The 24,432-nt window shown below is 41.3% G+C and overlaps 1 protein-coding gene across 1 annotated transcript in view; it reads left to right on the top strand.

Moving 5' to 3' along the window:
* zgc:153039 (uncharacterized protein LOC767698 homolog) overlaps nucleotides 1-24,432 on the top strand; it is a 155,004-nt gene that overhangs the window by 100,697 nt on the left and 29,875 nt on the right. The window contains exon 9 of the mRNA XM_061718648.1: nucleotides 14,440-14,564. Coding sequence (XP_061574632.1) covers nucleotides 14,440-14,564 — 125 coding nt within the window. The remainder of the gene's footprint in view (nucleotides 1-14,439; nucleotides 14,565-24,432) is intronic.

Here is a 24,432-nt window from a genome sequence, read left to right as displayed (position 1 = left end):
GGTCCAGTTTCCTGGTGTAATGTGGTCCAGTTTCCTGGTGTAATGTGGTCCAGTTTCCTGGTGTAATATGGTTCAGTTTCCTGGTGTAATATGGTCCAGTTTCCTGGTGTTTCCTGGTGTAATGTGGTCCAGTTTCCTGGTGTAATATGGTCCAGTTTCCTGGTGTATTATGGTCCAGTTTCCTGGTGTAATATGGTCCAGTTTCCTGGTGTAATGTGGTCCAGTTTCCTGGTGTAATATCGTCCAGTTTCCTGGTGTAATATGGTCCAGTTTCCTGGTGTAATATGGTCCAGTTTCCTGGTGTAATGTGGTCCAGTTTCCTGGTGTAATGTGGTCCAGTTTCCTGGTGTAATGTGGTCCAGTTTCCTGGTGTAATATGGTCCAGTTTCCTGGTGTAATGTGGTCCAGTTTCCTGGTGTAATGTGGTCCAGTTTCCTGGTGTAATATCGTCCAGTTTCCTGGTGTAATATGGTCCAGTTTTGTGGTTTAATATGGTCCAGTTTCCTGGTGTAATATGGTCCAGTTTTGTGGTTTAATATGGTCCAGTTTCCTGGTGTAATATGGTCCAGTTTCCTGGTGTAATGTGGTCCAGTTTCCTGGTGTAATGTGGTCCAGTTTCCTGGTGTAATATGGTCCAGTTTCCTGGTGTAATGTGGTCCAGTTTCCTGGTGTAATATGGTCCAGTTTCCTGGTGTAATATGGTCCAGTTTCCTGGTGTAATGTGGTCCAGTTTCCTGGTGTAATATGGTCCAGTTTCCTGGTGTAATATGGTCCAGTTTCCTGGTGTAATGTGGTCCAGTTTCCTGGTGTAATACGGTCCAGTTTCCTGGTGTAATGTGGTCCAGTTTCCTGGTGTATTATGGTCCAGTTTCCTGGTGTAATGTAGTCCAGTTTCCTGGTGTAATGTGGTCCAGTTTCCTGGTGTAATATGGTCCAGTTTCCTGGTGTAATGTGGTCCAGTTTCCTGGTGTAATGTGGTCCAGTTTCCTGGTGTAATATGGTCCAGTTTCCTGGTGTAATGTGGTCCAGTTTCCTGGTGTAATGTGGTCCAGTTTCCTGGTGTAATATGGTCCAGTTTCCTGGTGTAATATGGTCCAGTTTCCTGGTGTTTGTAAGGACTCTGGATCAGCGTTCTGGATCAGCTGCATTTGCCTGATTGATTTCTTGTTAAGGCCTGTAAAGATGCCATTGCAATAATCCAACCTACTGAAAATGAATGCATGAATAAGTTTTTCCATGTCTTGTTTATTCAGAATCCCCTTAATTCTAGCAATGTTTTTTAGGTGGTAATAGGCAGATTTAGTGATAAACTTTAGATGGCTGTTGAAGTTCAGGTCTGAGTCAATAATTACACCCAGGTTTCTGGCTTGATTTGTAGCTGTCAATGACATGGAGCCAAGGTGAGCGCTGGTCTTTTCCCTTTCATTTTTAGGGCCAAAAATGATCACCTCTGTCTTTTCTGCATTTAGCTGGAGAAAATTCTGGCACATCCACTCATTGATTTGGTGAATACAGTTACTCAATGAAAGTAGTTATTTACCAAGGGAACCAAGTTATTTACTATAGATAGAGAGATAGAGATGTTTGTTTGTTTAAAAAAAACATTTTTTTTACCGTCCTTTGCTGCCCATGTCTTAACTTTTTTTTATATGTGTTGCTGCCATCTGATCAAAATCAAAATATGATTTAACTTTGTAAAAAGATGGCTTTTAAGCCCTGGGTGGTTTTTATTTTTTGATGTTTTCTTTTAATTTGGGCAAATTAGTCAATTTAGTCTGAGGATAAAAAACTTGTCAAGAGTGAGCGTGATAAAGTACAGAAGAGTATTAGGGCCACGCAGGAGAAAAAATATTTGAGAGGGGAAGATTTTTTTTATTGTGCACTTCAAGAAAAAAAAGTCGAAATGACGAGATTAATGTTGAAATACGTTTTTGAGAAAAGTCGAAATTTCGTGAATAAAGTCGAAATTTCGCCCTTTTTTCTCAACATTTCAACATTATTCTCGACATTTCAACTTTTTTTCTCGAAATTGTACTTTTTTCTCCACATTTCGACTTTCTTCTCCTGCCTGGCTCTAATACTCTTCCGTAATAAAGAGAGTATTTACTCGTTTTATTTCTCTTTGCCTTCCCCCACCCTTTTAGCGATTAGCTGATGGAACACTGTGGTTGTGAAAGGGAAGGCTGGCCGCTCTCTTCTCTTGTCTGCTGCACTTTTCAGTTGAGAAAAATAGCCAGAAAACTCAGGTAAACGAGTGGAGACATTTAAGAGGAGATTGAAGAAAATAGAGTAGTTTTTTGTTCCCAAGCCAGGCTACACAATCTTGCATTTGCAACAACCTGTGCTCACTTGATATCTTCAAATCCCAGCAATCCCCAAACCCCCCAAACCCCCAAACCCCACTGCAGCCACTCACTACCATGTTTTCAGAATCAAAAAACATTTTTATTTATTTTTTTCACTTTCTAGCAAATGATCCATCAAATCATGCATGATGAAATGTGCCTCTTTATTTGTGGAAGCCGTGGCCACCTTATATTGTTCAACATGAAGGTTGGCTGCTTATTCCCACCCACATGTCCAAAGAGTAATTTTGCTTAATTTAAATTCCTAATTTTCCTATTAATCACTGTTTATGTATGGCAGGCAGTACTGGAGATGAGGGGGGGATGAGGGGGGATGGCATCCCCCTGAAATAAAAACTGTCCAAATCATCCCCCCTGAAATAAAAACGGTCAAAATCATCCCCCCCTGAAATAAAAACGGTCCAAATCATCCCCCCCGTAAAACTGAACAATGAATGTGGTTTCACTGCTATTTCAACATTTAGTCATCACCAGAAAAATAACTTATTTGACAATTTTTACCTGTTGAAATAAGTAGGAAAATCTGCCAGTTGGACAAGATTTATCTTCTCATTACAAGCAAAAAAATCTTGTTCCACTGGCAGATTTTTCTACTTATTTCAAGTGAAAATTTACTTGAAACAGGTGAAAATTGTTGTTTTTTCCAGTGATGAGTGTAATTTTTTTACTAAAATGAGACATTTTAACTAGAAATTAAAGCTGCAAGCAGCGATGAACGGGCCCTCGCACTCACGTCCACCGCCCCCCATAAGCATATCAGAAATGACACCACCCACGACTCTCTATGTCAAACCATTTAAAAGTTATAGCAGAAAAAAGGAACAACCAATCAGAAGAAGGGGCGGGGCTAATTCAGGCCAATGAAGGTCAAGGACTACATACAGAGTCTGATCACACCACCCACGACTCTCTATGTCAAACCTTTCAAAAGTTATGGCAGAAAATCGGGACAACCAATCAGAAGAAGGGGCGGGGCTAATTCAGGCCAATTATGGTCAAGGACTCAATACCGAGTCCCATGACACCACCCACGACTCTTTATGTCAAACCATTCAAAAGTTATGGCAGAGAAAAGTATTCTAGGGGGCGCTGTTGAGCCGTTAGGCCACGCCCATTAATGCAAACCATGAAATATCAAATTTATCTCCAGGCCTGGCTTGCATGCAAAATTTGGTGACTTTTGGAGAACTATCAAATATGGACCAATCACATGAAGGGGACGCGCGCTTTTTCGCGTCTAGCGTCGCCACGGTAACACTTTTGAAAGAGAAAAGGAATGTGCGTCGTCGCAGGACAGAGACGCACATTTTGATGTAAAAAAAACACAAAAATTGCTGACAAAAAATTTCGTCATACAGCCAGGCTCGAACTCTCGACTTCTGGCACCAAAGACAGCAATGCTGTGGCTGAGCTATTTCTCAGCTATCCCTTTTGCTTCGACTTACTGGGTTAGGAGAGACCAACATAGCGATAAAATGTCTGGAACTTTTTTTCCCTAATTTTTTAAATATTTGTAAGGTATAAATATTAGTAAAACACTTATTTTTATTACTTTTTCTGTAACCATTCTACCGAGGTTCTAACCGGGCTGAGCACAGGTCTATTTCTGACGTCATCATATTACAGGCAGCTGATTGGTCGGGGAGCGGGGCCGTCATCACCCTACTCGCCACTGATTGGTCGGGGGGCGGGGCCATCATCACACTACTCGCCACTGATTGGTCGGGGGGCGGGGCCGTCATCACCCTACTCGCCACTGATTGGTCGGGGGGCGGGGCCAGCAGACGTTTGAATCAGGAAGCGGGACTCTCTATGTCAAACCATTCCAAAGTTATAGCAGAAAATCGGGACAACCAATCAGAAGAAGGGGCGGGGCTTATTAAGGCCAACGAAGTTTAAGAACTCATTACAGAGTCCCATGACACCACCCACGACTTCCTATGTCAAACCATTAAAAAGTTATAGCAGAAAAAAGGGACAACCAATCAGAAGAAGAGGCGGGGCTAATTCTGGCCAATGAAGGTCAAGGACTCCATAAAGAATCTGATGACACCACCCAGGACTCTCTATGTCAAACCATTCCAATGTTATAGCAGAAAATCGGGACAACCAATCAGAAGAAGGGGCGGGGCTAATTCAGGCCAATGAAGGTCAAGGACTCCATACAGAATTTTATGACACCACCCACGACTCTCTATGTCAAACCATTCCAAAGTTATAGCAGAAAATCGGGACAACCAATCAGAAGAAGGGGCGGGGCTAATTAAGGCCAACGAAGCTTAAGGACTCATTACAGAGTCCCATGACACCACCCACGACTTCCTATGTCAAACCATTCAAAAGTTATAGCAGAAAAAAGGGACAACCAATCAGAAGAAGGGGCGGGGCTAATTAAGGCCAACGAAGCTTATGGACTCATTACAGAGTCCCATGACACCACCCACAACTCTCTATGTCAAACCATTCAAAAGTTATGGCAGAGAAAAGTATTCTAGGGGGCGCTGTTGAGTCTAAGTAAGGCTTGCTGAGTAAGTCTGGCTTGCATGCAAAATTTGGTGACTTTTGGAGAACTATCAAATATGGACCAATCACATGAAGGGGGGGTGCGCCTTTTGGCGTCTAGCGTCGCCACGGTAACACTTTTGAAAGAGAAAAGTAATGCGTGTAGTCGCAGGATGTAGACGCACATTTTGATGTATAACACACCTGGGTGCATGTTACGGTTCGGGCTGAATTAACTGCCGAAGGAATGGCATAAATTTCGCCAAAATGACACAATTTATTCAAAATGGCCGACATCCTGTTCGGTTTCGGCCATGGCTCCAAGAGACTTTTCTTTAAGTTGTGCCATGATACAGGTGTGTAGCGATTTTCGTGCATGTACGTCAAACCGTATTGTGGGGCTTGAGGCACAAAGTCTTCAAGGGGGCGCTGTTGAGCCATTTTGCCACGCCCATTAATGCAAACCATGAAATATCAAATTTATCGCCAGGCCTGGCTTGCATGCCAAATTTGGTGCCTTTTGGGGAACTATCAAATATGGACCAATCAGATGAAGGGGGGGTGCGCTTGTTGGCGTCTAGCGTCGCCACGGTAACACTTTTGAAAGAGAAAAGTAATGCGTGTAGTCGCAGGATGTCGACGCACATTTTGATGTATAACACATCTGGGTTCACGATACGGTTCGGGCTGAATTAACTCTCGAAGGAATGGCATATATTGCTCCAAAATTACGCAATTAATTCAGAATGTTCAAAATGGCCGTCTTCCTGTTCGGTTTCGGCCATGGCGCCAAGAGACTTTTCTTTTAGTTGCGACATGATACAGGTGTGTACCGATTTTCGTTCAAGTACGTCAAACCGTATTATGGGGCTTGAGGCTCAAAGTTTTTTCTGTCGAACCAATCAGATGAAGGGTGGGCGCGCTTTTTGGCGTCTAGCGCCGCCACGGTAACGCTTTTGAAAGAGAAAAGTAATGCGTGTTGTCGCAGGATGGAGACGCACATTTTGATGTATAACACACTTGGGGGCACGTTACGGTTCGGGCTGAATTAACTTTCGAAGGAATGGCATAAATTTCGCCAAAATGACACAATTTATTCAAAATGGCCGACATCCTGTTCGGTTTCGGCCATGGCTCCAAGAGACTTTTCTTTAAGTTATGCCATGATACAGGTGTGTAGCGATTTTCGTGCATGTACGTCAAACCGTATTGTGGGGCTTGAGGCACAAAGTTTTCCGGGGGGCGCTGTTGAGCCATTTTGCCACGGCCATTAATGCAAACCATGAAATATCAAATTTATCGCCAGGCCTGGCTTGCATGCCAAATTTGGTGCCTTTTGGGGAACTATCAAATATGGACCAATCAGATGAAGGGGGGGTGCGCTTGTTGGCGTCTAGCGTCGCCACGGTAACACTTTTGAAAGAGAAAAGTAATGCGTGGAGTCGCAGGATGGAGACGCACATTTTGATGTATAACACATCTGGGTTCACGATACGGTTCGGGCTGAATTAATTCTCGAAGGAATGGCATATATTGCTCCAAAATTACGCGATTAATTCAGAATGTTCAAAATGGCCAACTTCCTGTTAGGTTTCGGCCATGGCGCAAGAGACTTTTCTTTTAGTTGCGACATGATACAGGTGTGTACCGATTTTCGTTCATGTACGTCAAACCGTATTATGGGGCTTGAGGCACAAAGTTTTTTCTGTCGAACCAATCAGATGAAGGGTGGGTGCACTTTTTGGCGTCTAGCGCCGCCACGGTAACGCTTTTGAAAGAGAAAAGTAATGCGTGTTGTCGCAGGATGGAGACGTACATTTTGATGTATAACACACCTGGGTGCACGTTACGGTTCGGGCTGAATTAACTTTCGAAGGAATGGCATAAATTTCGCCAAAATGACACGACTAATTCAAAATGGCCGACTTCCTGTTCGGTTTAGGGCATGACGCCAAGAGACTTTTCTTTCAGTTGTGCCATGATACAGGTGTGTACCGATTTTCGTGCATGTACGTCAAACCGTATCGTTGGGCTTGAGGCACAAAGTTTTCAAGGGGGCGCTGTTGAGCCATTTTGCCACGCCCATTAATGTAAACCATTAAATATCAAATTTTTCGCCAGGCCTGAATTGCATGCAAAATTTGGTGACTTTTGGGCACGTTTAGGGGGGCAAAAAGGCCCTCCTTTCGTCAGAAGAACGAAAGAAAAAAGAAAAAAGAAAAAAAAAATTCCTACAGATACAATAGGGCCTTCGCACTGAAGGTGCTCGGGCCCTAATAAGACAAATATTCTTGTTAAGATTGTGAGTTTTTGCAGTGATTCATTTTACTTATCCTGTGAAGGACAGAGTCATATTGATAAGTTCAGAAAAGTGTTTTTTATTGTTGTGTTTTGATGTATTTGATGTAAGCCCAGTGGATATTTAAAGCTTACAGAAGGCTGCATTTAACTGCTGCTATGTCATTCCTGCAGTATTTCTGCAGGTGTTTTGGTCACTGCTATTATTTGTAATATATTATATTATTTGTAATCAGCACAAATTATCTGTCCCCATATAATAAAGTCCACCATCCCCCCTGATTGTTTTTTCCAACTGGAGTACTGATGGCAGGGTAGTGAGAACAGGACTGCGTCTCTCTATCCTTTACTGGATTCACCTTCCTCCCTTTCCCGGGGAGATGCTGATTCATTCCCAGACTTCTTTAAGAGCGTAATCTCCTAGATGGACTAGTTCATAACAGCTCCACAAGAAGACACTCAGGTGCTTTTCTTAATCAGATGTTTCAATCGTGTCACAAGAGGCAGTGACTCATTTTTATCTAGAAATGGAACTTCAAATATTTTATAGCCTCAAGTTTTGAGGTGCTTTCAGTCATATGCTGCTTTACTCTCTGCTCAATACTACTTGTTTTCACAAGAACACTGAAGAATTTAACACCATTTGTCGTGATTGGCAGAGAGTTTAGTACTTATATGTGACTAAGTGAAACAATTTAGGTAATAACTTTCTTATTTCTGTGCTCTCATCTGCATTTAATTCAATCCTGCTCTCCAAAGTCACAATATAGTATAATTACTACTTTCTTTCTTGTTGTGGCACAAACACAGTGAGAAACATGGAGTTATGAGCCAAATCCTACCATTGGTTCAAGTGAACAAATGTTGTTTTTAGATTATTTATATATACACACACACGAAGTAGCTATTGCTACAAGGTGCAGGTCAGATACGGATGAATATATATCACGAACGGATGAGATGTGATTATATGATTTACACAGATTAGATTTTCAGTATATGGGTCAATGAAGTGACGCCTATATTTTCTGAAAAACTGATTATTTTTTTCAATTCAAAAAAGGTTTAAATGGATATAAAAATACCATATATATGACCTACCTGTCCCACATATGGACTCACTTGAATTTTACAAAAAATACTAGTTATTTGGGATTTGGTTGTTGTTTTAAGCGTCAAAATGTCATGTGGTGCAACCGTCCGACCAGGACTCTTGTTTTGAAAACTTATTTTGAAATCACTCTAAATGCGCAGAGTTCAGCACGACAGAGACAGCTGTGGGAAACACGTTTTTGTACCTTAATATAGTTTTGGGATTTCACAGCAACAACTATTTAAGTCGTCTTCCAGCTTTGAATCATTTTATTCTTAAACGTTTTAACTCGTGGCCACTGCGTAGTCCTGTGTAGTTTATCTACCAGCAGGATAGGGGAAGAGTCATGTCTGGCTAGAATCTTAATGAGCAGTGCCAACCATTTACTGTTAAATCCCAGCTATCCCTGGTAGTTTGTGAAACTACTACGGGCTTGGTTTATAGCTGCTATTAAAATCAGTCCAAGTGGGCAGATCTAAGCATGTCTGATCATACCTGGCATCGGCATTCGTCTTCCTTTCGGTCTCAACTGTCAAACTGTGATCATATCTCACTACCTTCCCCTTTATGCAAATCCAAATATTCATGATTTCGGCCTGCAAAGACCCAATCCATTGTTTTTAACCTGCAGGTGGCACCAATGCATCACCTACTTGCCAGGAAAAAGAACAATACCCTTCTTGTATGTCATTCTATTTTTTTTTTTGTTAAACTCAGTTTTATTTATGTTATTTGATTGAAATATCCAGCTATAATGGGAGTGTGAAAACCTCCAAAAGCATGGAAGATGACTAAAAGCATCAGCAGATCAAAATGGAAATGTGAAATGTCAGAAGAAAGCAGGGAAATCAAAACAAAATAGACACGTCCATGAAATTGTGGAGGTGTGTTGATGTTGTTGCTTGTTACGGCTCCCACTTGATGTTGCACACTTTAATATGATGCTCTTGTTACATAAAAGGTTGTATCTTTCCACCTAGACAGAAGGCATCAGTTATGTAGGTTGCATTTACACTGCTAAAAGAATTATGGGCAGATTTGGTCCAGGCCACCTGTGAATGTGGTTGGACTGGCCTCGTCTCTGGCCCCGTTTCCACGGAGCAACAACGGTGGTGTTTTCATGCGTTTTGGTCGTTCGTTTACACGAAAACGAAGCTCAAAGTCTCCAAAAACCATCATTTCTGAAAACTCCGGCCAACGTGGAGATTTTCAAAAACTCTGTCTTCACGTTTACTTGTAAACGGAGAGAAACGGACATTTAGGCTTCAGAACGTCACATTATGAGACAGAAACGTCACCAGCGTCATGAGTGACACCTGTGTTCACAATTTTTTTGTAACCGTCAATATTTTCTTGTATTTTACCTGTTTTATATTCTAAAGTCACACTTAAAAGTAACTCCACTTATCTGTCACTCCAAACCAAAGACTCTCGTTCATCTTGGAAGTAACTGGAAGTTACTCGTGTCATTTGTTGATGTTTTTTTTAGTGATGCACTGAAATGAAAATTTGTGGCCGAAACCGAAAACACTTGGCCGAATACCGAACAATACCGAACATGGTTCTTTGCAGTTTTTCATTTATTTTGCCAATTTTTTCACCATTGCATGAATCAAATAAATTTGATTTAGGCATGCTTTTAAAAGAAAAAAATCTTAGAAAACATTTGTTGAACATAAAAAACTGAACATTTTTTAATTTCCCAGCATTTCTTAAATATTCCAGCAGACATTATACCAGCAAAGAACAATAACTTAAAATAAATAAATTAGCAAAATACATTTTTTGGCCATCTTTGAGCTTACGTTAGGCTTAACTGACTGAACATTGTAACATAGGCCTTAAAACAATAAAAATGCATTAAAGCGCTCAGGGTTTTTTATCATTTCAAATGATAAATCAAACTTGCAGCTGAAAGACTTTGCAGATGTGCCCCCTCTAGATATTTGAGCAGAACATTCATTGCAAACAGCCATTCTTGTATTATTCTTTGCCACTCTAAAATACTTCCACACTGCTGACATGTTTGCACCGCACCACTTCACTCCACGCTCTTCCACGTTTGATTTCCTCGTCTAAACGCACCTGTAATACATTGATTTATGTTGTTTTGGTTCCACCTGCTGGTGAATGTTAGGTAAAATTCTTATGTGGTTAGTTTTTGGTTGGCCAACGATTTATGTGGTGCGCAACAGTTACGGAGCGGCCAGTCTATTTCCTTATATTACAACGCTGTTATTAATTGTTCGTTTTTTTTCCCACTTATTCCACCGAACACCGAAAGTGTTTTTTTTTGCCATTTTCGGCTGAACAATTTCGGTTACCGAACAATCGGTGCATTTTAACCAAAGCCTTGCTGAATTATCAGCGCATTGTCACTAGGGGAGCTGAAGCAACAACACACATTCAATATTGCAGCTTTTTATTAATGTTGCGCACATATATCATTTTTGCAAAATACCTGGCATTATATTTGGGGAGGCTTAGCCTTCCCTAGCTTTCATTACTGAAAGTCTTCCTCCATGGCCTCCCCGAACTCCTCCCAGACCCGGGTTTTTGCCTCTAGGACTGCCCGAGCCGCGGCTCGCTTGGCCTGCTGGTACATATCTACTGCGTCAGGAGTCCCAAAGGCTAACATAGCCCGGTAGGACTCCTTCTTCAGTCTGACGGCATCCCGTACTTCCGGTGTCCACCACCGGGTTCTAGGATTGCCGCCACGACAGGCACCGGAGACCTTGCGTCCACAACTTTGAGCCGCCGCGTCGACAATGGAGGCAGAGAACATGGTCCACTCAGACTCGATGTCCCCCGCCTCCCCCGGGATCTGAGAGAAGCTCTCCCGGTGGTGGGAGTTGAAGATGTCCCTGACAGAGGGCTCAGCCAGACGTTCCCAACAGACCCTCACAATCCCTTTGGGTCTGCCCGGTCTGTCCAACCTCCTCCTCCGCCAGCGCATCCAACTCACCACCAGGTGGTGATCAGTTGACAGCTCAGCCCCTCTCTTCACCCGAGTGTCCAAGACATGCGGCCGAAGGTCAGATGAAACGACAACAAAGTCGATCATTGACCTCCGGCCTAGGGTGTTCTGGTGCCACGTGCACTGATGGACACTCTTATGTTTGAACATGGTGTTCGTTATGGACAAACTGTGACTAGCACAGAAGTCCAACAACAAAACACCGCTCGGGTTCAGATCGGGGAGGCCGTTCTCGTGAGCGTTGAAGTCCCCCAGTAGAACAATGGAGTCCCCAGTTGGAGCACTATCCAGTACTCCTCCCAGGGACCCCAAGAAGGTAGGGTACTCTGCACTGCTGTTCGGCCCGTAGGCACAAACAACAGTGAGAGACCTTTTCCCGACCCGAAGGCGCAGGGAAGCGACCCTCTCGTTCACCGGGGTAAACCCCAACACATGGCGACTGAGCTGGGGGCTAGCCCCCCAAAATAACCATAAAAATAAATAGTTGCAAACATTACGGCAATATAAAATTCTATGTGGCTCTGAACTTCTGTTTCCTGATATTAACACTGGGGGAACAATTTGAAGCATTTTTGCTTCATTAGCAACACTATTTATACACATTTCACCAAGAATTGCACCATTGACTTATAAACATTTCTGGAAAACCATATGCTTTGTGGTCCAAAGAATGACTTAACTATTTGCACTCCATTTTGTAATTCACTAAAAGTGTCATTGTGCATACACATTTCACTGAAATGCATGGCACTAAATGCAAACTACTTTCCAGTAAATAGTCTTTTTAGACCGCCACACAAAAACCATCCCCAGGAGAGATCCTGTATGTGCACGTTAGTGCACGTCACTTGCACACACCAATGCTGCGCTGTCCCAGCAGTCGTCCGTGGTGGCCCGGGTCTGAGTTAATGGCTAATTAATGCTTTGGTAGAGCTGTGCTCCCAGGAGAACGCTGGAGAGACTCCACTAACGCTGACGGCTGCAGGTCAGAGATGCTCTCCTACCCACTTCCTCTTTCCCATTTGTCTTTCCCTCCCCTCTCTCATCTTCCTTCTCCATCCTCATTTCTCCACAGTTCATGTGTCAACGTGGCATTGTTGCCTCGTGGTGTGACCGGTTGTCAGTGTGACATCATTAATTTCAGTTGCCTATCATTAGACATTTCTCCTTTGTCTCCTTTTCTGTTTTACTTCTGTTTCGTGGTCACAAAATTGGTCGAACCACTATTTGCTTCTTTCTTTTTCTCCCTAAATTCCAACAAAATGTCCTTGAGACCAGGATATGCTCTCACCCTGGTGATGTTTCTCAGAGTCCAAGTGTAAATCACGTCATTGGAGGATGCTGCTCCGTGTTTGTGTAGAAGTTGTCTCGCTGTGAAATCAACATCTGCCAGTCAAAAAAACATGAAGAAAGCAGCTTGATGATGATGAAGAAAACTGAGTATCCTGAGTATTCTGCACAACTAATGACGCCCTTTACCTGGACAATTTGGTGGGAAGAGGGTGGGGCTGATGGGCTGATGAATCATCAATCAACAGCATTCACTTATTATTTGTGTCTCCTTTCAATCATTAATATGTGTTCATATAAAGGAGACCTATTACACAACTAACTCTGGCCGGAACAACAACAACAACTCTGCCGGCCGGAGCTTCCGCCATTTTCTACGCGTCATTCAGGCAGCCAATCAGCACAGAGCCTCATTATCATAGCCCCGCCCACTCAGAATCCTGCATAAATAATGAGGTTAGAGAATGGGAAGATAAAGACATGGCTCAGAGGCTGAATTTCTAATTTATTTAGCAAAAACAATCAAAAGCTTATTTTTAAGACATTCAAGGTTTGTCTGTTTAAAACAGGGATTAGATGCCATAATAGGGCTCCTTTAAGTATTAAGGTCCCAGGTGAGTCCGTTCTCGGGTAAACAGTGTCCCCAGCAGGAGTTGAACCCAGGACCTTCTTGCTGTGAGACGGCTGCACTACCAGCTGCCACCGTGCCCCTGAATTATATATAAGTATTAACATTGTTTTGACCCTAAATACATTTGTTTTATGATGAGGGTCCCAGTTTAGATTAGTTTTAAAACTAAAAAAATTTCATTTCATTTTTATTTATTCCGATCATGGAAATATGCAAACAAAAAAAACAAACAACTAAAATGACAACACAATCAAAAGCATATTCCATAACCAGAAAGGAGCAGGAAGATGAAAATCTTATTCTACCTGCCCCTCCCTCAAAACTAAATTAAACAATAATAACAGATGGTCTGCACAATTACTTAGTTAATATCACAAAGAAAGAAAAACAAAAAAATCAAAGATAGATGGTCTGTCTCCATACGCATATATTATAAATTTAAACTATTTCATCCATACATTGCTATTTTTTTCTCTTAAAATTTATTTTTAAACTGAAATATGTTTAAACAGCCCTTTAAATCATAATGTAATAAATTCCATAACTTAATTCCAACAATAGAAACGCTCATCTGCTTTAAAGTTGTTCGGGCAAATAGATGTTTAAAATAAAATTTTCTACAACTATCTTCATTATTTGAACTGAAAGTAAACATGTATTGTAAGTTTTCTGGTAATGCTTTAAAATATTCCGACATGGAAACCTGAGAGTCTAGCGGCCTCTTTACACCGGACGAAAAAGCAAAAACACACGCACAAAAATCAAACTAACATCTATTAGTCTGCACTCTATGCAGCATTAAATGATTCATCAATGGCACAAGCTTTTCATTGGCTATCTCTGCAGGAGGCAATGATAGGAACACAACACGCAGACTAACTATGTACTAGTTTCTAGGGTAATAGTTACTGGATGTAACTGGACGTAAGGATTTAATTGGTTTGTTTTAGCAGGTGCCAATGTTTGAAAACCCCAAAGAAACATGTTACTTTTCATTTAAAAACTGTAAAAATGTTGTTTTCATATATTTTTCACCCTTCTGACTAGGATAAAGTGATAAAGCATTGTATTTGATATTCTGGCAGCGGTAAGCAAGGTGATAAACCTGCTTTGAAATTAGAAACGTAATTATTTAGTTTTCACCCCGCTCCACGTTAACAGGCAATGTGTGGGTATATAGCAGAAAAGGTAATTAAAGTGTACCATTGTTTGTGCTTTAATTATTAATCCTTAATCTCTTTTCTCTCTCTATTCCTTTGTTTTATCTTTTCTTTCCTTCCAGCTGGTGCTGTTTTCAGGAAAGCTCAACACCATTGCCAGCATTGTGACCATTTTCTTCCTCCTGGTGTACGCTGCTGTGGATCTGGCCTGCCTGGCCCTGGAATGGGCCTCCGCCCCCAATTTCAGGTAAACACGTCAACTCTTTGGTGGACACACTCTCCCGTTGTCTTTCATAACGCTTCCATTGTCTCTGTATGGATGTGAGTGAGATTATTTGCCAGCATCTTGCTTCTATAGTGTTAGTATATTCATTAAAGACAAAGTAGCAAATGACTTTCAGCCACATATTGTACAGATGCTGCCAAAACAAACAAGAAAAAGTTAGATTTATAAATAAAAGAGCCTTGGTTTTTGTCTCAGGGTGTGGCTTGGATGATAAACTGTGTGTGGAGATGCTTAGATTAAAATGTCCAGTTTTATGAGCCCGTCTGAGTGTGTTTGTATTTGGAGGAAACTTGCAGTCATGCTGATATTTAAAAGCTGAAGATTTTCTCACTAAACCACAGCCTAGCCAGAAGATGAGGTGTATGTTTCTGAAGCTGGAAGATACTGGATTAGACAGAGTAAGGCATTTAATTCATTCAACACCTTTTTATGAGTCATTCCACATTTTGTGTTTGAGCTGTTGTCACACAAAGAAACAATCTCCAAAATCTACTAAAATGCACTAACATCCACAATTTTTCTTAAAAAGGTGCCTTCAAGTGAAATATAGCGCCTGCTCTGTCTGTGATGGAAAACCAAAACAGTATGAATATTATGCATTGCTTTGCTATTGTGACAGTTTAGTGCTGCATTTGTATCATATACTGTTCTGCAGTCATAGGCCACGGTTACATGATGTTTAATTTGGAATTAATTATTCCAAATTAAATAATTCAGAATTAAACTTTTTTCCCTCTCGTTTAAAATAATAATAATTAAAGCTGCAAGCAGCGATGAACGGTCCTCCACCCTTGTGCACGTTCAGGCTGCAGTGGAAGCTTGTATGACTTGATGTAGATTCTTCAGGCCTGGACATTTAGCAGATGACACCAGCCACAACTCTCTATACCAAACCGTTCAAAAGAAAGTAGGAACTATCAGATATCGACCAATCAGAAGAAGGGGCGGGGCTAATTTGCAGCAATTATGTTCAAGGACTCAAAACCGAGTCAGATGACACCACCCACGAGTCTTTATATCAAACCTTTCAAAAGTTATGTGAAACAACCGGTGCATCTGTGCCGGTACGATACACGATATTGAGGTGACGATAACAATACGATACGATATTATAGCAATATTTTTTTAACAACCTTGAATGAGGAACATATGACTGGAAAAAATGGTCTTTTATTTGAAAGACACAAAATACAAAACAATGCTGTCCGTTTGCCCTATTGTTCCAGTTTGTAATGCTTTATAACTGTTTAAGTTTTAAAGAGAAAGCCAGGCCAACCATTTTCCACAAACTGAACTAAAAGTAAATGTCAGGTTTGCATTATGATCTTCAGTTTCATACAAGTAAAAATATTTTGCCACAAACTGACATGTATGACTTTTTCTTTTCCAGAAATGTAACAACTAAAATTCATTCATTCATTCATCTTCTCCCGCTTTATCCGTTACAATAAATAAATAAATAAACGTAAATAAATAAACTATGAAAAGTCCCAAACTCCAAATGCAACATGACTGTTATTGATCTTGTTCCAGAGCTCAGAGCTTCACCTGCTCCAGCCTGAGGCCGTAAGGTGAACCCCGGTATCGTTTCATCCTCACACCGTCGGGGATGACACAATCTTTACATCATAAAAAAGATTGATGCATGCTCACCTTAGAAGTAAAAGTTCAGAGCTCAAAACCCTGCAAGAGTCCCGTGATCGGGACGTAAAACGGTACTAGTTTCTTCTGAGCGTATTCAGATTTTGGTCCGCGGGTCGTGGTCGTCACGTGATCCCGCTGCACCAATAGGATGTTACTAGTAAACACTATATTAATATTAATAATCCAATTTCGCGCTGCAGTTTGTCACCTCCACGACACGCATCGTGACGTTTTTGTATCAAAAAATTCGTGGCACAATATATTGTTCCACCCCTAATGTAAAGATCCAGATATGAATTGTGGCTTCAGTGATCCAGAGTGGCCAGTATCGTATCAAAGAAGCAGCAGGATCAGCCTTCATGAAGAGGTCACTCTGCGCTTTAGGAGAATGTGCCAGAATAAATGCAGCATGCCCACTATTTTTTTCTGCTGCCATCAATCTACAATGAACATGCCTCATTATCACTCTGTGACCGCTGGCAAAGACTGACACAAAGTTAGTTACAAAACTTTTCCTGCCGTCCCTTCCTAGTTGGTCAAGGGAAATGGCGCTCCCTGAGCTGATACGCCGACTCTTATCTGCTCGGTAGCCTGTTTATGGAGTTCGTCCCTTGAGTTGTTAATTCATTTAATTCACTGTTGCTTTGTCAACAGGCACATTTTCATGTGAGTTGTTTATGTGTTTATTGGTTTAATTTTCCTTTTTTTGGTCTTGGCCTTTTTCTCTCTGCTTTCTGTCTGGCACTCTCCCACATCTCTTTCCAGGCGAAAAGAATTAAAAGCCATTAAGCGCCTTCTCTCCCCCTGAGAACTGCACTGTAATTAGCATAACTAATTTAGCAGAAATATTTCTCTTTCCTCTAAATTTGCTGTTGTGTATGGGAGGGAAGGGGCTGAAATTATGATGTAGCGGAAAAGATGCCTGCTTGTTAAGTGTGTATTTGTACATGTTTGTACAAATAGTATATGCCAAGAGTCTAGGTAAAAAGTTTGTATGTACAGTATATACTAGAATTATACATATTGAAATGTTTTGTCTGAAATCATAGGACATTTTACTTTTTCTTGAGTGTATGTGACTCTTGTCCATATTTCTCTTTCTCTGAATGTATTTGTGTTTTTCTCTTATATGTGTGTGTTTTGTGGGAAGAGCTTTATCAGTGGTTTATCCAGCTGTGTGCAGTGTTACTCCAGGGGGGGGGGGGTGTCCTGCTGCCGTAGAGACCACACATTTAAACACACATGAACACATGCTATGTAAGACACAAATACAAAATATCACACTGCAACCAGCCATGATTCCAGATACCGGTTGCTGAATATTAGAGATGGAGTGACCTTCATTCAAACTGAAGCTGTTTATTCAGTATTATTTACTATTATTTACAGTTATCAGCGTCATACCGTCTAAATCAGGGGTCTTCAACCTTTTTTAGCCCAGGGACCCCTTCGATGAGAGAAAAACAGAGCAAAGACCCCCACTTGTAATTAGGGCCCGAGCACTTACAATGCGAAAGGCCCTATTGTATCTGTAGGAAATTTTTAGGGCCCGAGCACTTGCAGTGCGAAGGCCCTATTGTATCTGTAGGAATTTTTTTTCCTTTCTTTTTCTTTCTTCTGACGAAAGGAGGGCCTTTTTGCCCCCCTAAACGTGCCCAAAAAGTCACCAAATTTTGCATGCAAGCCAGGCCTGGCGATAAATATGATATTTCATGGTTTGTATTAATGGGCATGGCAAAATGGCTCAACAGCGCCCCCCGGAAAACTTTGTGCCTCAAGCCCCACAATACGGTCTGACGTACATGCACGAAAATCGGTACACACCTGTATCATGTCGTAACTTAAAGAAAAGTCTCTTGGCGCCATGGCCGAAACCCAACAGGAAGTCGGCCATTTTGAATGAATTGTGTAATTTTGGCGCAATTTATGCCATTCCCTCGGCAATTAATACGGCCCAAACTTGTGCCCCCAAGTGTGTTATACATCACACTTGGCCTGCGGTCCCCACCCCTGGTCATCCCGTTGCTGCTTCCACCTGCCTGCTCTGCTGTTGCCGTCCCTGACCCACCAGTCTGGCCCTCGGCAGGAGGGTCCCCCCTTATGAGCCTGGTCCTGCTCAAGGTTTCTTCCCTCCTAAAGGGGAGTTTTTCCTTGCCACTGTTTGGCTTAAGGTTTTTCTCCCACTAGGGGAGTTTTTACCTGCCATTGTTTATGTAATAACTGCTCGGGGGTCATGTTCTGGGTATGGGTCTCTGGAAAGCGTCTAGAGACAACTCTGTTGTATTAGACGCTATATAAATAAAATTGAATTGAATTGAATCAAAATGTGCTGCTCCATCTTGCGACTACGCACATTACTTTTCTCTTTCAAAAGTGTTACCGTGTGGACGCTAGACGCCAAAAAGCGTGCCCCCCCTTCATCTGATTGGTCCATATTTGATAGTTCCCCAAAAGGCACCAAATTTGGCATGCAAGCCAGGCCTGGCGATAAATTAGATATTTCATGGTTTGCATTAATGGGCGTGGCCTAACGGCTCAACAGCGCCCCCCTAGAAAACTTTTCTCTATAACTTTTGAACAGGTTGTGATAAAGACATGTGGGTGGTGCCATCTGACTCGGTATTGAGTCCTTGACCTTCATTGGCCTGAATTAGCCCCGCCCCTTCTTCTGATTGGTTGTTCCTATTTTCTGGCATAACTTTTGAATGGTTTGATATAAAGAGTCGTGGGTGGTGTCATCGGACTTAGTTTTGAGTCCTTGACCTTAATTGGTGCAAATTGCACGAGCGAGGGCCCGTTCATCGCTGCTTTCAGCTTTAATTCTTATTTTTTCCCCTTTTTTGTATGTGTCAAGTCTTAAGCCTGGCTTAGAAACTCTGTTCTCTACCATAATTCTACCATACTATAATGGGTAGATATTCTTTACCTTGGTTCAAATTGTTCATGTTGTGTGCTAATAAGATTTTGATATGGACATGCCCTGCTGCCAATTCGTCCCCTCTAGTGGTTGTGTTTAAGGTTGTTTTGGTTGTGTTTAAAGGTTGTTCTGGTTGTGTTTAAGGTTGTTCTGGTTGTGTTTAAGGTTGTTGTGGTTGTGTTTAAAGGAGCTTGAGGCTCCTTTTAAGAAATGAGACTCTCTAGCGCCACCCTTCACCACGACGGCCGTTGGGGGTACTGCAGCCAACAGTGAAGCCGGCACGGGAGAACAGGGAGAACGTACATGCAGCGTCATGTGACGTCACATCCGCAGGACAGCGCGGGAAATTCGGGACCGAATTGCAGCACATTTTGCAGCACACAGCCTGTTCAAGGCAAAGGAGAGATACACTAGAGGAAACATTCTTTTGGGTTTGGAACGCTTCATCTGACATTATTACTAGAAAACTTAAAATGTATACAGATTTTTTTCATAAATCTTGCCACAATCCGGCCTCAAGCTCCTTTAAGGTTGTTTTTGTTGTGTTTAAGGTGGTACTGGTTGTGTTTAAGGTTGTTGTGGTTGTGTTTAAGGTTGTTTTGGTTGTCTCTGAGGTGGTTCTTGCCATGTTTGGGGTTATTAATAATGGCCAATAAATCAAACCAAGGCCTGGATGCAAGTTGCGGTTCGGGCCACATTTACGGATGATTTATTCATATTCTCCCCCATAAAAATGCATAGATTTTGTTGCCATGGTAACAAGCCCCATAGGATAGAATGGGACAATTCGGCTTCAATATCTCAAAAGTTGTAAACAACAGCCTAATGAAACCTCAGTATGTTGTAGTCCATATCGTCCCGAGTCTTTTAACGTTGGGAAGAATAATTCAAAATGGCCAACTTCCTGTTCGGTTTCGGCCATGGCGCCAAGAGACTTTTCTTTAAGTTGCGACATGATACAGGTGTGTACCGATTTCCGTGCATGTATGTCAAACCGTATTGTGGGGCTTGAGGCACAAAGTTTTCTAGGGGGCGCTGTTGAGCCATTAGGCCACGCCCATTAATGCAAACCATTAAATATCACATTTTTCTCCAGGCCTGGCTTGCGTGCAAAATTTGGTGACTTTTGGGGCACGTTTAGGGGGAAAAAAGACCCTCCTTTGGTCAGAAGAAAAAGGAAAAAAAAACTAAAATTCCTACAGATTCAATAGGGCCTTCGCACTGTAAGTGCTCGGGCTCTAAATAGCAATGAAACATTGCCAAGGAGGATAGGCATCAGTATTGATCTTGAATAGCGAGTTGTTCACTGTCATTCGTTCAATTCAATTTTATTTGTATAGCGTCTAACACAACAAAGGAACATAAACCCCCGAGCAATTATTACATAAACAATGGCAGGTAAAAACTCCCCTAGTGGGAGAAAAGCCTTAAGCCAAACAGGGGCAAGAAAAACTCCCCTTTAGGAGGGAAGAAACCTGGACCAGGACCAGGATCATAAGGGGGTAGAAACCTGGACCAGGACCTGGATCATAAGGAGAAACCTGGACCAGGACCTGGATCATAAGGGGGTAGAAACCTGGACCAGGACCTGGATCATAAGGGGGTAGAAACCTGGACCAGGACCTGGATCATAAGGGGGACCCTCCTGCCGAAGGTCAGATTCGGGGGTCGGGGACGTCAGCTGCACAGCAGACATCCACTTAGGCATTCTGAGGATTATAAAGCCATTTCTAAGCAATTTGGAGTGCACCATTCTAGATTAGTTTCCTAGCACATTAACCCAAGGTCAGACTCAGCAATACTGAAGAGAGGTGACAAAAAAAAAACAACAGCTACATCTCAGACTCTCCTTACCTCAATTAAAATCTAAAATGTTTATCTTCATGACAAAGCAATGGAGAGAGGCTGCATTAGTGCGAATTTTAACAAGGGATGCCTATCAATCAATCAAATTTTATTTATATAGCACCTTTCATCCAAGTACATGAAATACAAAGTGCTTAACATTTTGACTGAAAAATAAGCATAATAAAAATAAAATTAAAACTAGGATACCAATGTACACTGACAATGATAGTTACAATATAGTTAATTAAGATGAAATAATGATAAAGTTTCAAGAATTAAGGCTAAAAATAATCAGTCCACAACAATAAAATATAACAATAATAACAACATTACAAGAAATAGATCAATAAATAAAACAAATACCTCTAAAAAATGTTAATCAGAATAAAACTATAAAATGTGATGCTACATAAAAGCCAGACCAAAGAGATGAGTTTTTAGTTTACGTTTAAAGATGTCCACATTTCCAGCTCCTCCATGCCTAGAGCATGTCTTCTCTCTCAATCTATTTGGCCGCAGAACTGTGGGAAAAATGTGTGACAGAATGCGAAGCATCTAATACTGTTCAGACTACGTGACTTTCATCATCGCCAGATTGCTGGCTTGTTCAGACGACACAACCTGCTATCTATCTCTAAACCATGTTTCATCAACAAAGACACAAGAGTTATGAAGAGTGTTTTATCTGGAAATGGTTTGAGGTATAAAAAAAAGTATGTAAGCTGTTTGAAAAGAAAGGTTTGAAATCTCTGCTAAGATTTTTTTTTCATTATGCACTTCGAGAAAAATGTTGAAATGTCGAAAAAAAAGTTGAAATGTTGAGAATAATGTTGAAGTACAATTTCAACTTTATTCTCGAAATTTCAACTTTATCCACGAAATTTCGACTTTATTCTTGAAATTGTATTTCAACATTAATCTCTTGACATTTCGACTTTTTTCTCGAAATTGTATTTCAATATTATTCTCGACTTTTTTTCTTGAAGTGCACAATAAAAAAAATCTTCCCCTCAAATATTTTTTCTCCTGCATGGCCTTAATACTCTTCCGTAGGAAATCATCTAGTGTGGAAGCAGCTTATGTTAATATCTAATCTTAAATATTATGTTTGCATTGATTGTTTAATTCAGAATCATTTTTAGTCTTACATTTTGACAAAACTACCTTAAAGCAAAAGTATTCTTTGGAAACACTGTACATTTAACCAGGGTCATGGAGGACTGTGTATATACAGGACTGTCTCAGAAAATTATAATATTGTGATAAAGTTCTTTATTTTTTGTAATGCAATTAAAAAAAAACTAAAATGTCATACATTCTGGATTCATTACAAATCAACTGAAATATTGCAAGCCTTTTATTATTTTAATATAGCTGATTATGGCTTACAGTTTAATATTAAAGCAGCACCATGTAACTTTCAGCATTTGTTGAGTTTGGCGGCATCTTTTGGACAAAAGCGATAGTGCTTTACCAGAAAGAACACTACGTTTCCCATGAGCACCAGCGCGTACTGCCGGAAAACTCCTGTCCCCGTCGCTGCATTTGTTTTGAGAGAAGACGGGACGGACTTTCAAAACTACTTTTCTGTTTCACCAAGTGAACAGACGGAACGCAAAAAAAAGATGTTAAACTGCTGGAAAGGAACTGGAATTTATCGGGATACCTTAAACAAGGAAGCCAGGGAGTGGTATATGGAGAAAATAATGATTATTAACGGTTTGATCCATATGAAATCCCTACTAAAGAATGGAGCTCCTCGTCGGAGCTCCACTCTTTAGAAAGGATTTACTGCCGCAGTTCTGCACAACCCACGTCTTAGGCTACCTTGTTTAGGAGTGTTTGGCAGCTGCTTTGGTAAATGTTTGACTCGCCATGTGTTTCAATAAATTAGTATAATAGTACAACATACAGTACATGTTTTGTATTACTCACTTCTCTTTTCTTTTTTTTGACTGCTATATTATGCTGAAGAGGCTCCGAGGCGTGAGCAATATTTTTGTTTTCCTCGTGAGATTATTTTTTTCCTCTGCAGCTACAAATAGTTAATATCTTTTCCTCAACAAACTAGTTTTATCTGCAGATTGGGGTTAATGGCACCGCAGAGAGCTGGCCAGCAACTGTGTTTAGCTGGAGAAGTGGGGAATAAAACCTGTGTGAATGATCCGACCCCGGTTTGTGAGTGTTTGTTGTTTACTGTGGAAGGTTATGTTTGGTCGTTACAGCCGCGCCGAGCCGACAACTCTCTGTTATCTCAGATACTCGGCCTCCGTGGTTCTGCCTCCGAGTAGGAAACCAGTGAAAAGTTAAACCATTAGCGATCTTTTCCCCACGTCTGTTGTGTGGAGCTGCTGCAGCTACAACACAGCAACGGGTTACCAGTTTCTCCTGAGCTCTTCGTCTCCACTACGAATGGGGAAGGAGGGGGAAGTGACGTATGCCGTAAAGCAGTCAAAGCCATAAAAATGTGTAGTTTTTTAGTGTGGCAGGGTTACTACCATGCTCCTCAAAGTTACATAGTGCCAGTGAAGGCGATACAGACCCCTCAGACCATGACAGAGGTTCATTAAACCTGTTGGAAGTTGATCTACCATCACGATGATGAAATATTAGATTAAGCTGGAAAAGTTGCATAGTGCTGCTTTAAGATTCCCAGAATATTCTAATTTTTTGAGATAGGATATTTGAGTTTTCTTAAGCTGTAAACCATGATCAGCAATATTAAAATAATAAAAGGCTTGCAATATTTCAGTTCATTTGTAATGAATCCAGAATGTATGACATTTCTGTTTTTGTAATTGCATTACAGAAAATAAAGGACTTCATCACAATATTTTAATTTCCTGAGACAGTCCTGTACGGTTCATGTTCCTCAGTCAGTTCCATTTTGAATCTTTAAGATTGATATTTACCAAGATGATCCAAAAGTAATTTATGTGAGCTTTCTTGAGTGCAGTCCAGTTTACTTGTACTCCAGTGTTGTTTGCTGCCTGACTTAATACATCATATTCTGATCGACCTCTCCCTTATATATATTGCGTCATCTCTTGGCAATTCCTATCAAGCGGTAGGAGAGAGGGGGGGAGAGAGGGGGGGTCAAGTTTCTGTCCCCACTTCTTCTCAGTTATGACGTGTCATTTGGCTGGAGGCAGTGTCTCCTCCATATTTTCATTGCATTCCTTTCCTTTCACCTAATGTTTCTAAGTACTTGATTGGCTCCATGTATCTTTTTTTTCCTTTTTTGTCTCGTGGTTTTGCTGTGTCAGCAAAATGACATCAGTTGCCACCGAGTAACGAGGACTGGGGAAGGAAAGTGACTGTAAGAGCTGCTGCCGTTGATAGAGGAGCTGTAGAGACAGAAGCGACTCGGGGGGAGGGCTGACCGGGTGGGCAAGCTTTTACTGTAATTACTCCCCACTC

The sequence above is a fragment of the Cololabis saira genome, chromosome 4, assembly GCF_033807715.1.
Source record: "Cololabis saira isolate AMF1-May2022 chromosome 4, fColSai1.1, whole genome shotgun sequence".
NCBI lineage: Eukaryota > Metazoa > Chordata > Actinopteri > Beloniformes > Belonidae > Cololabis > Cololabis saira.
This window is presented reverse-complemented; position numbering and strand designations above follow the sequence as displayed.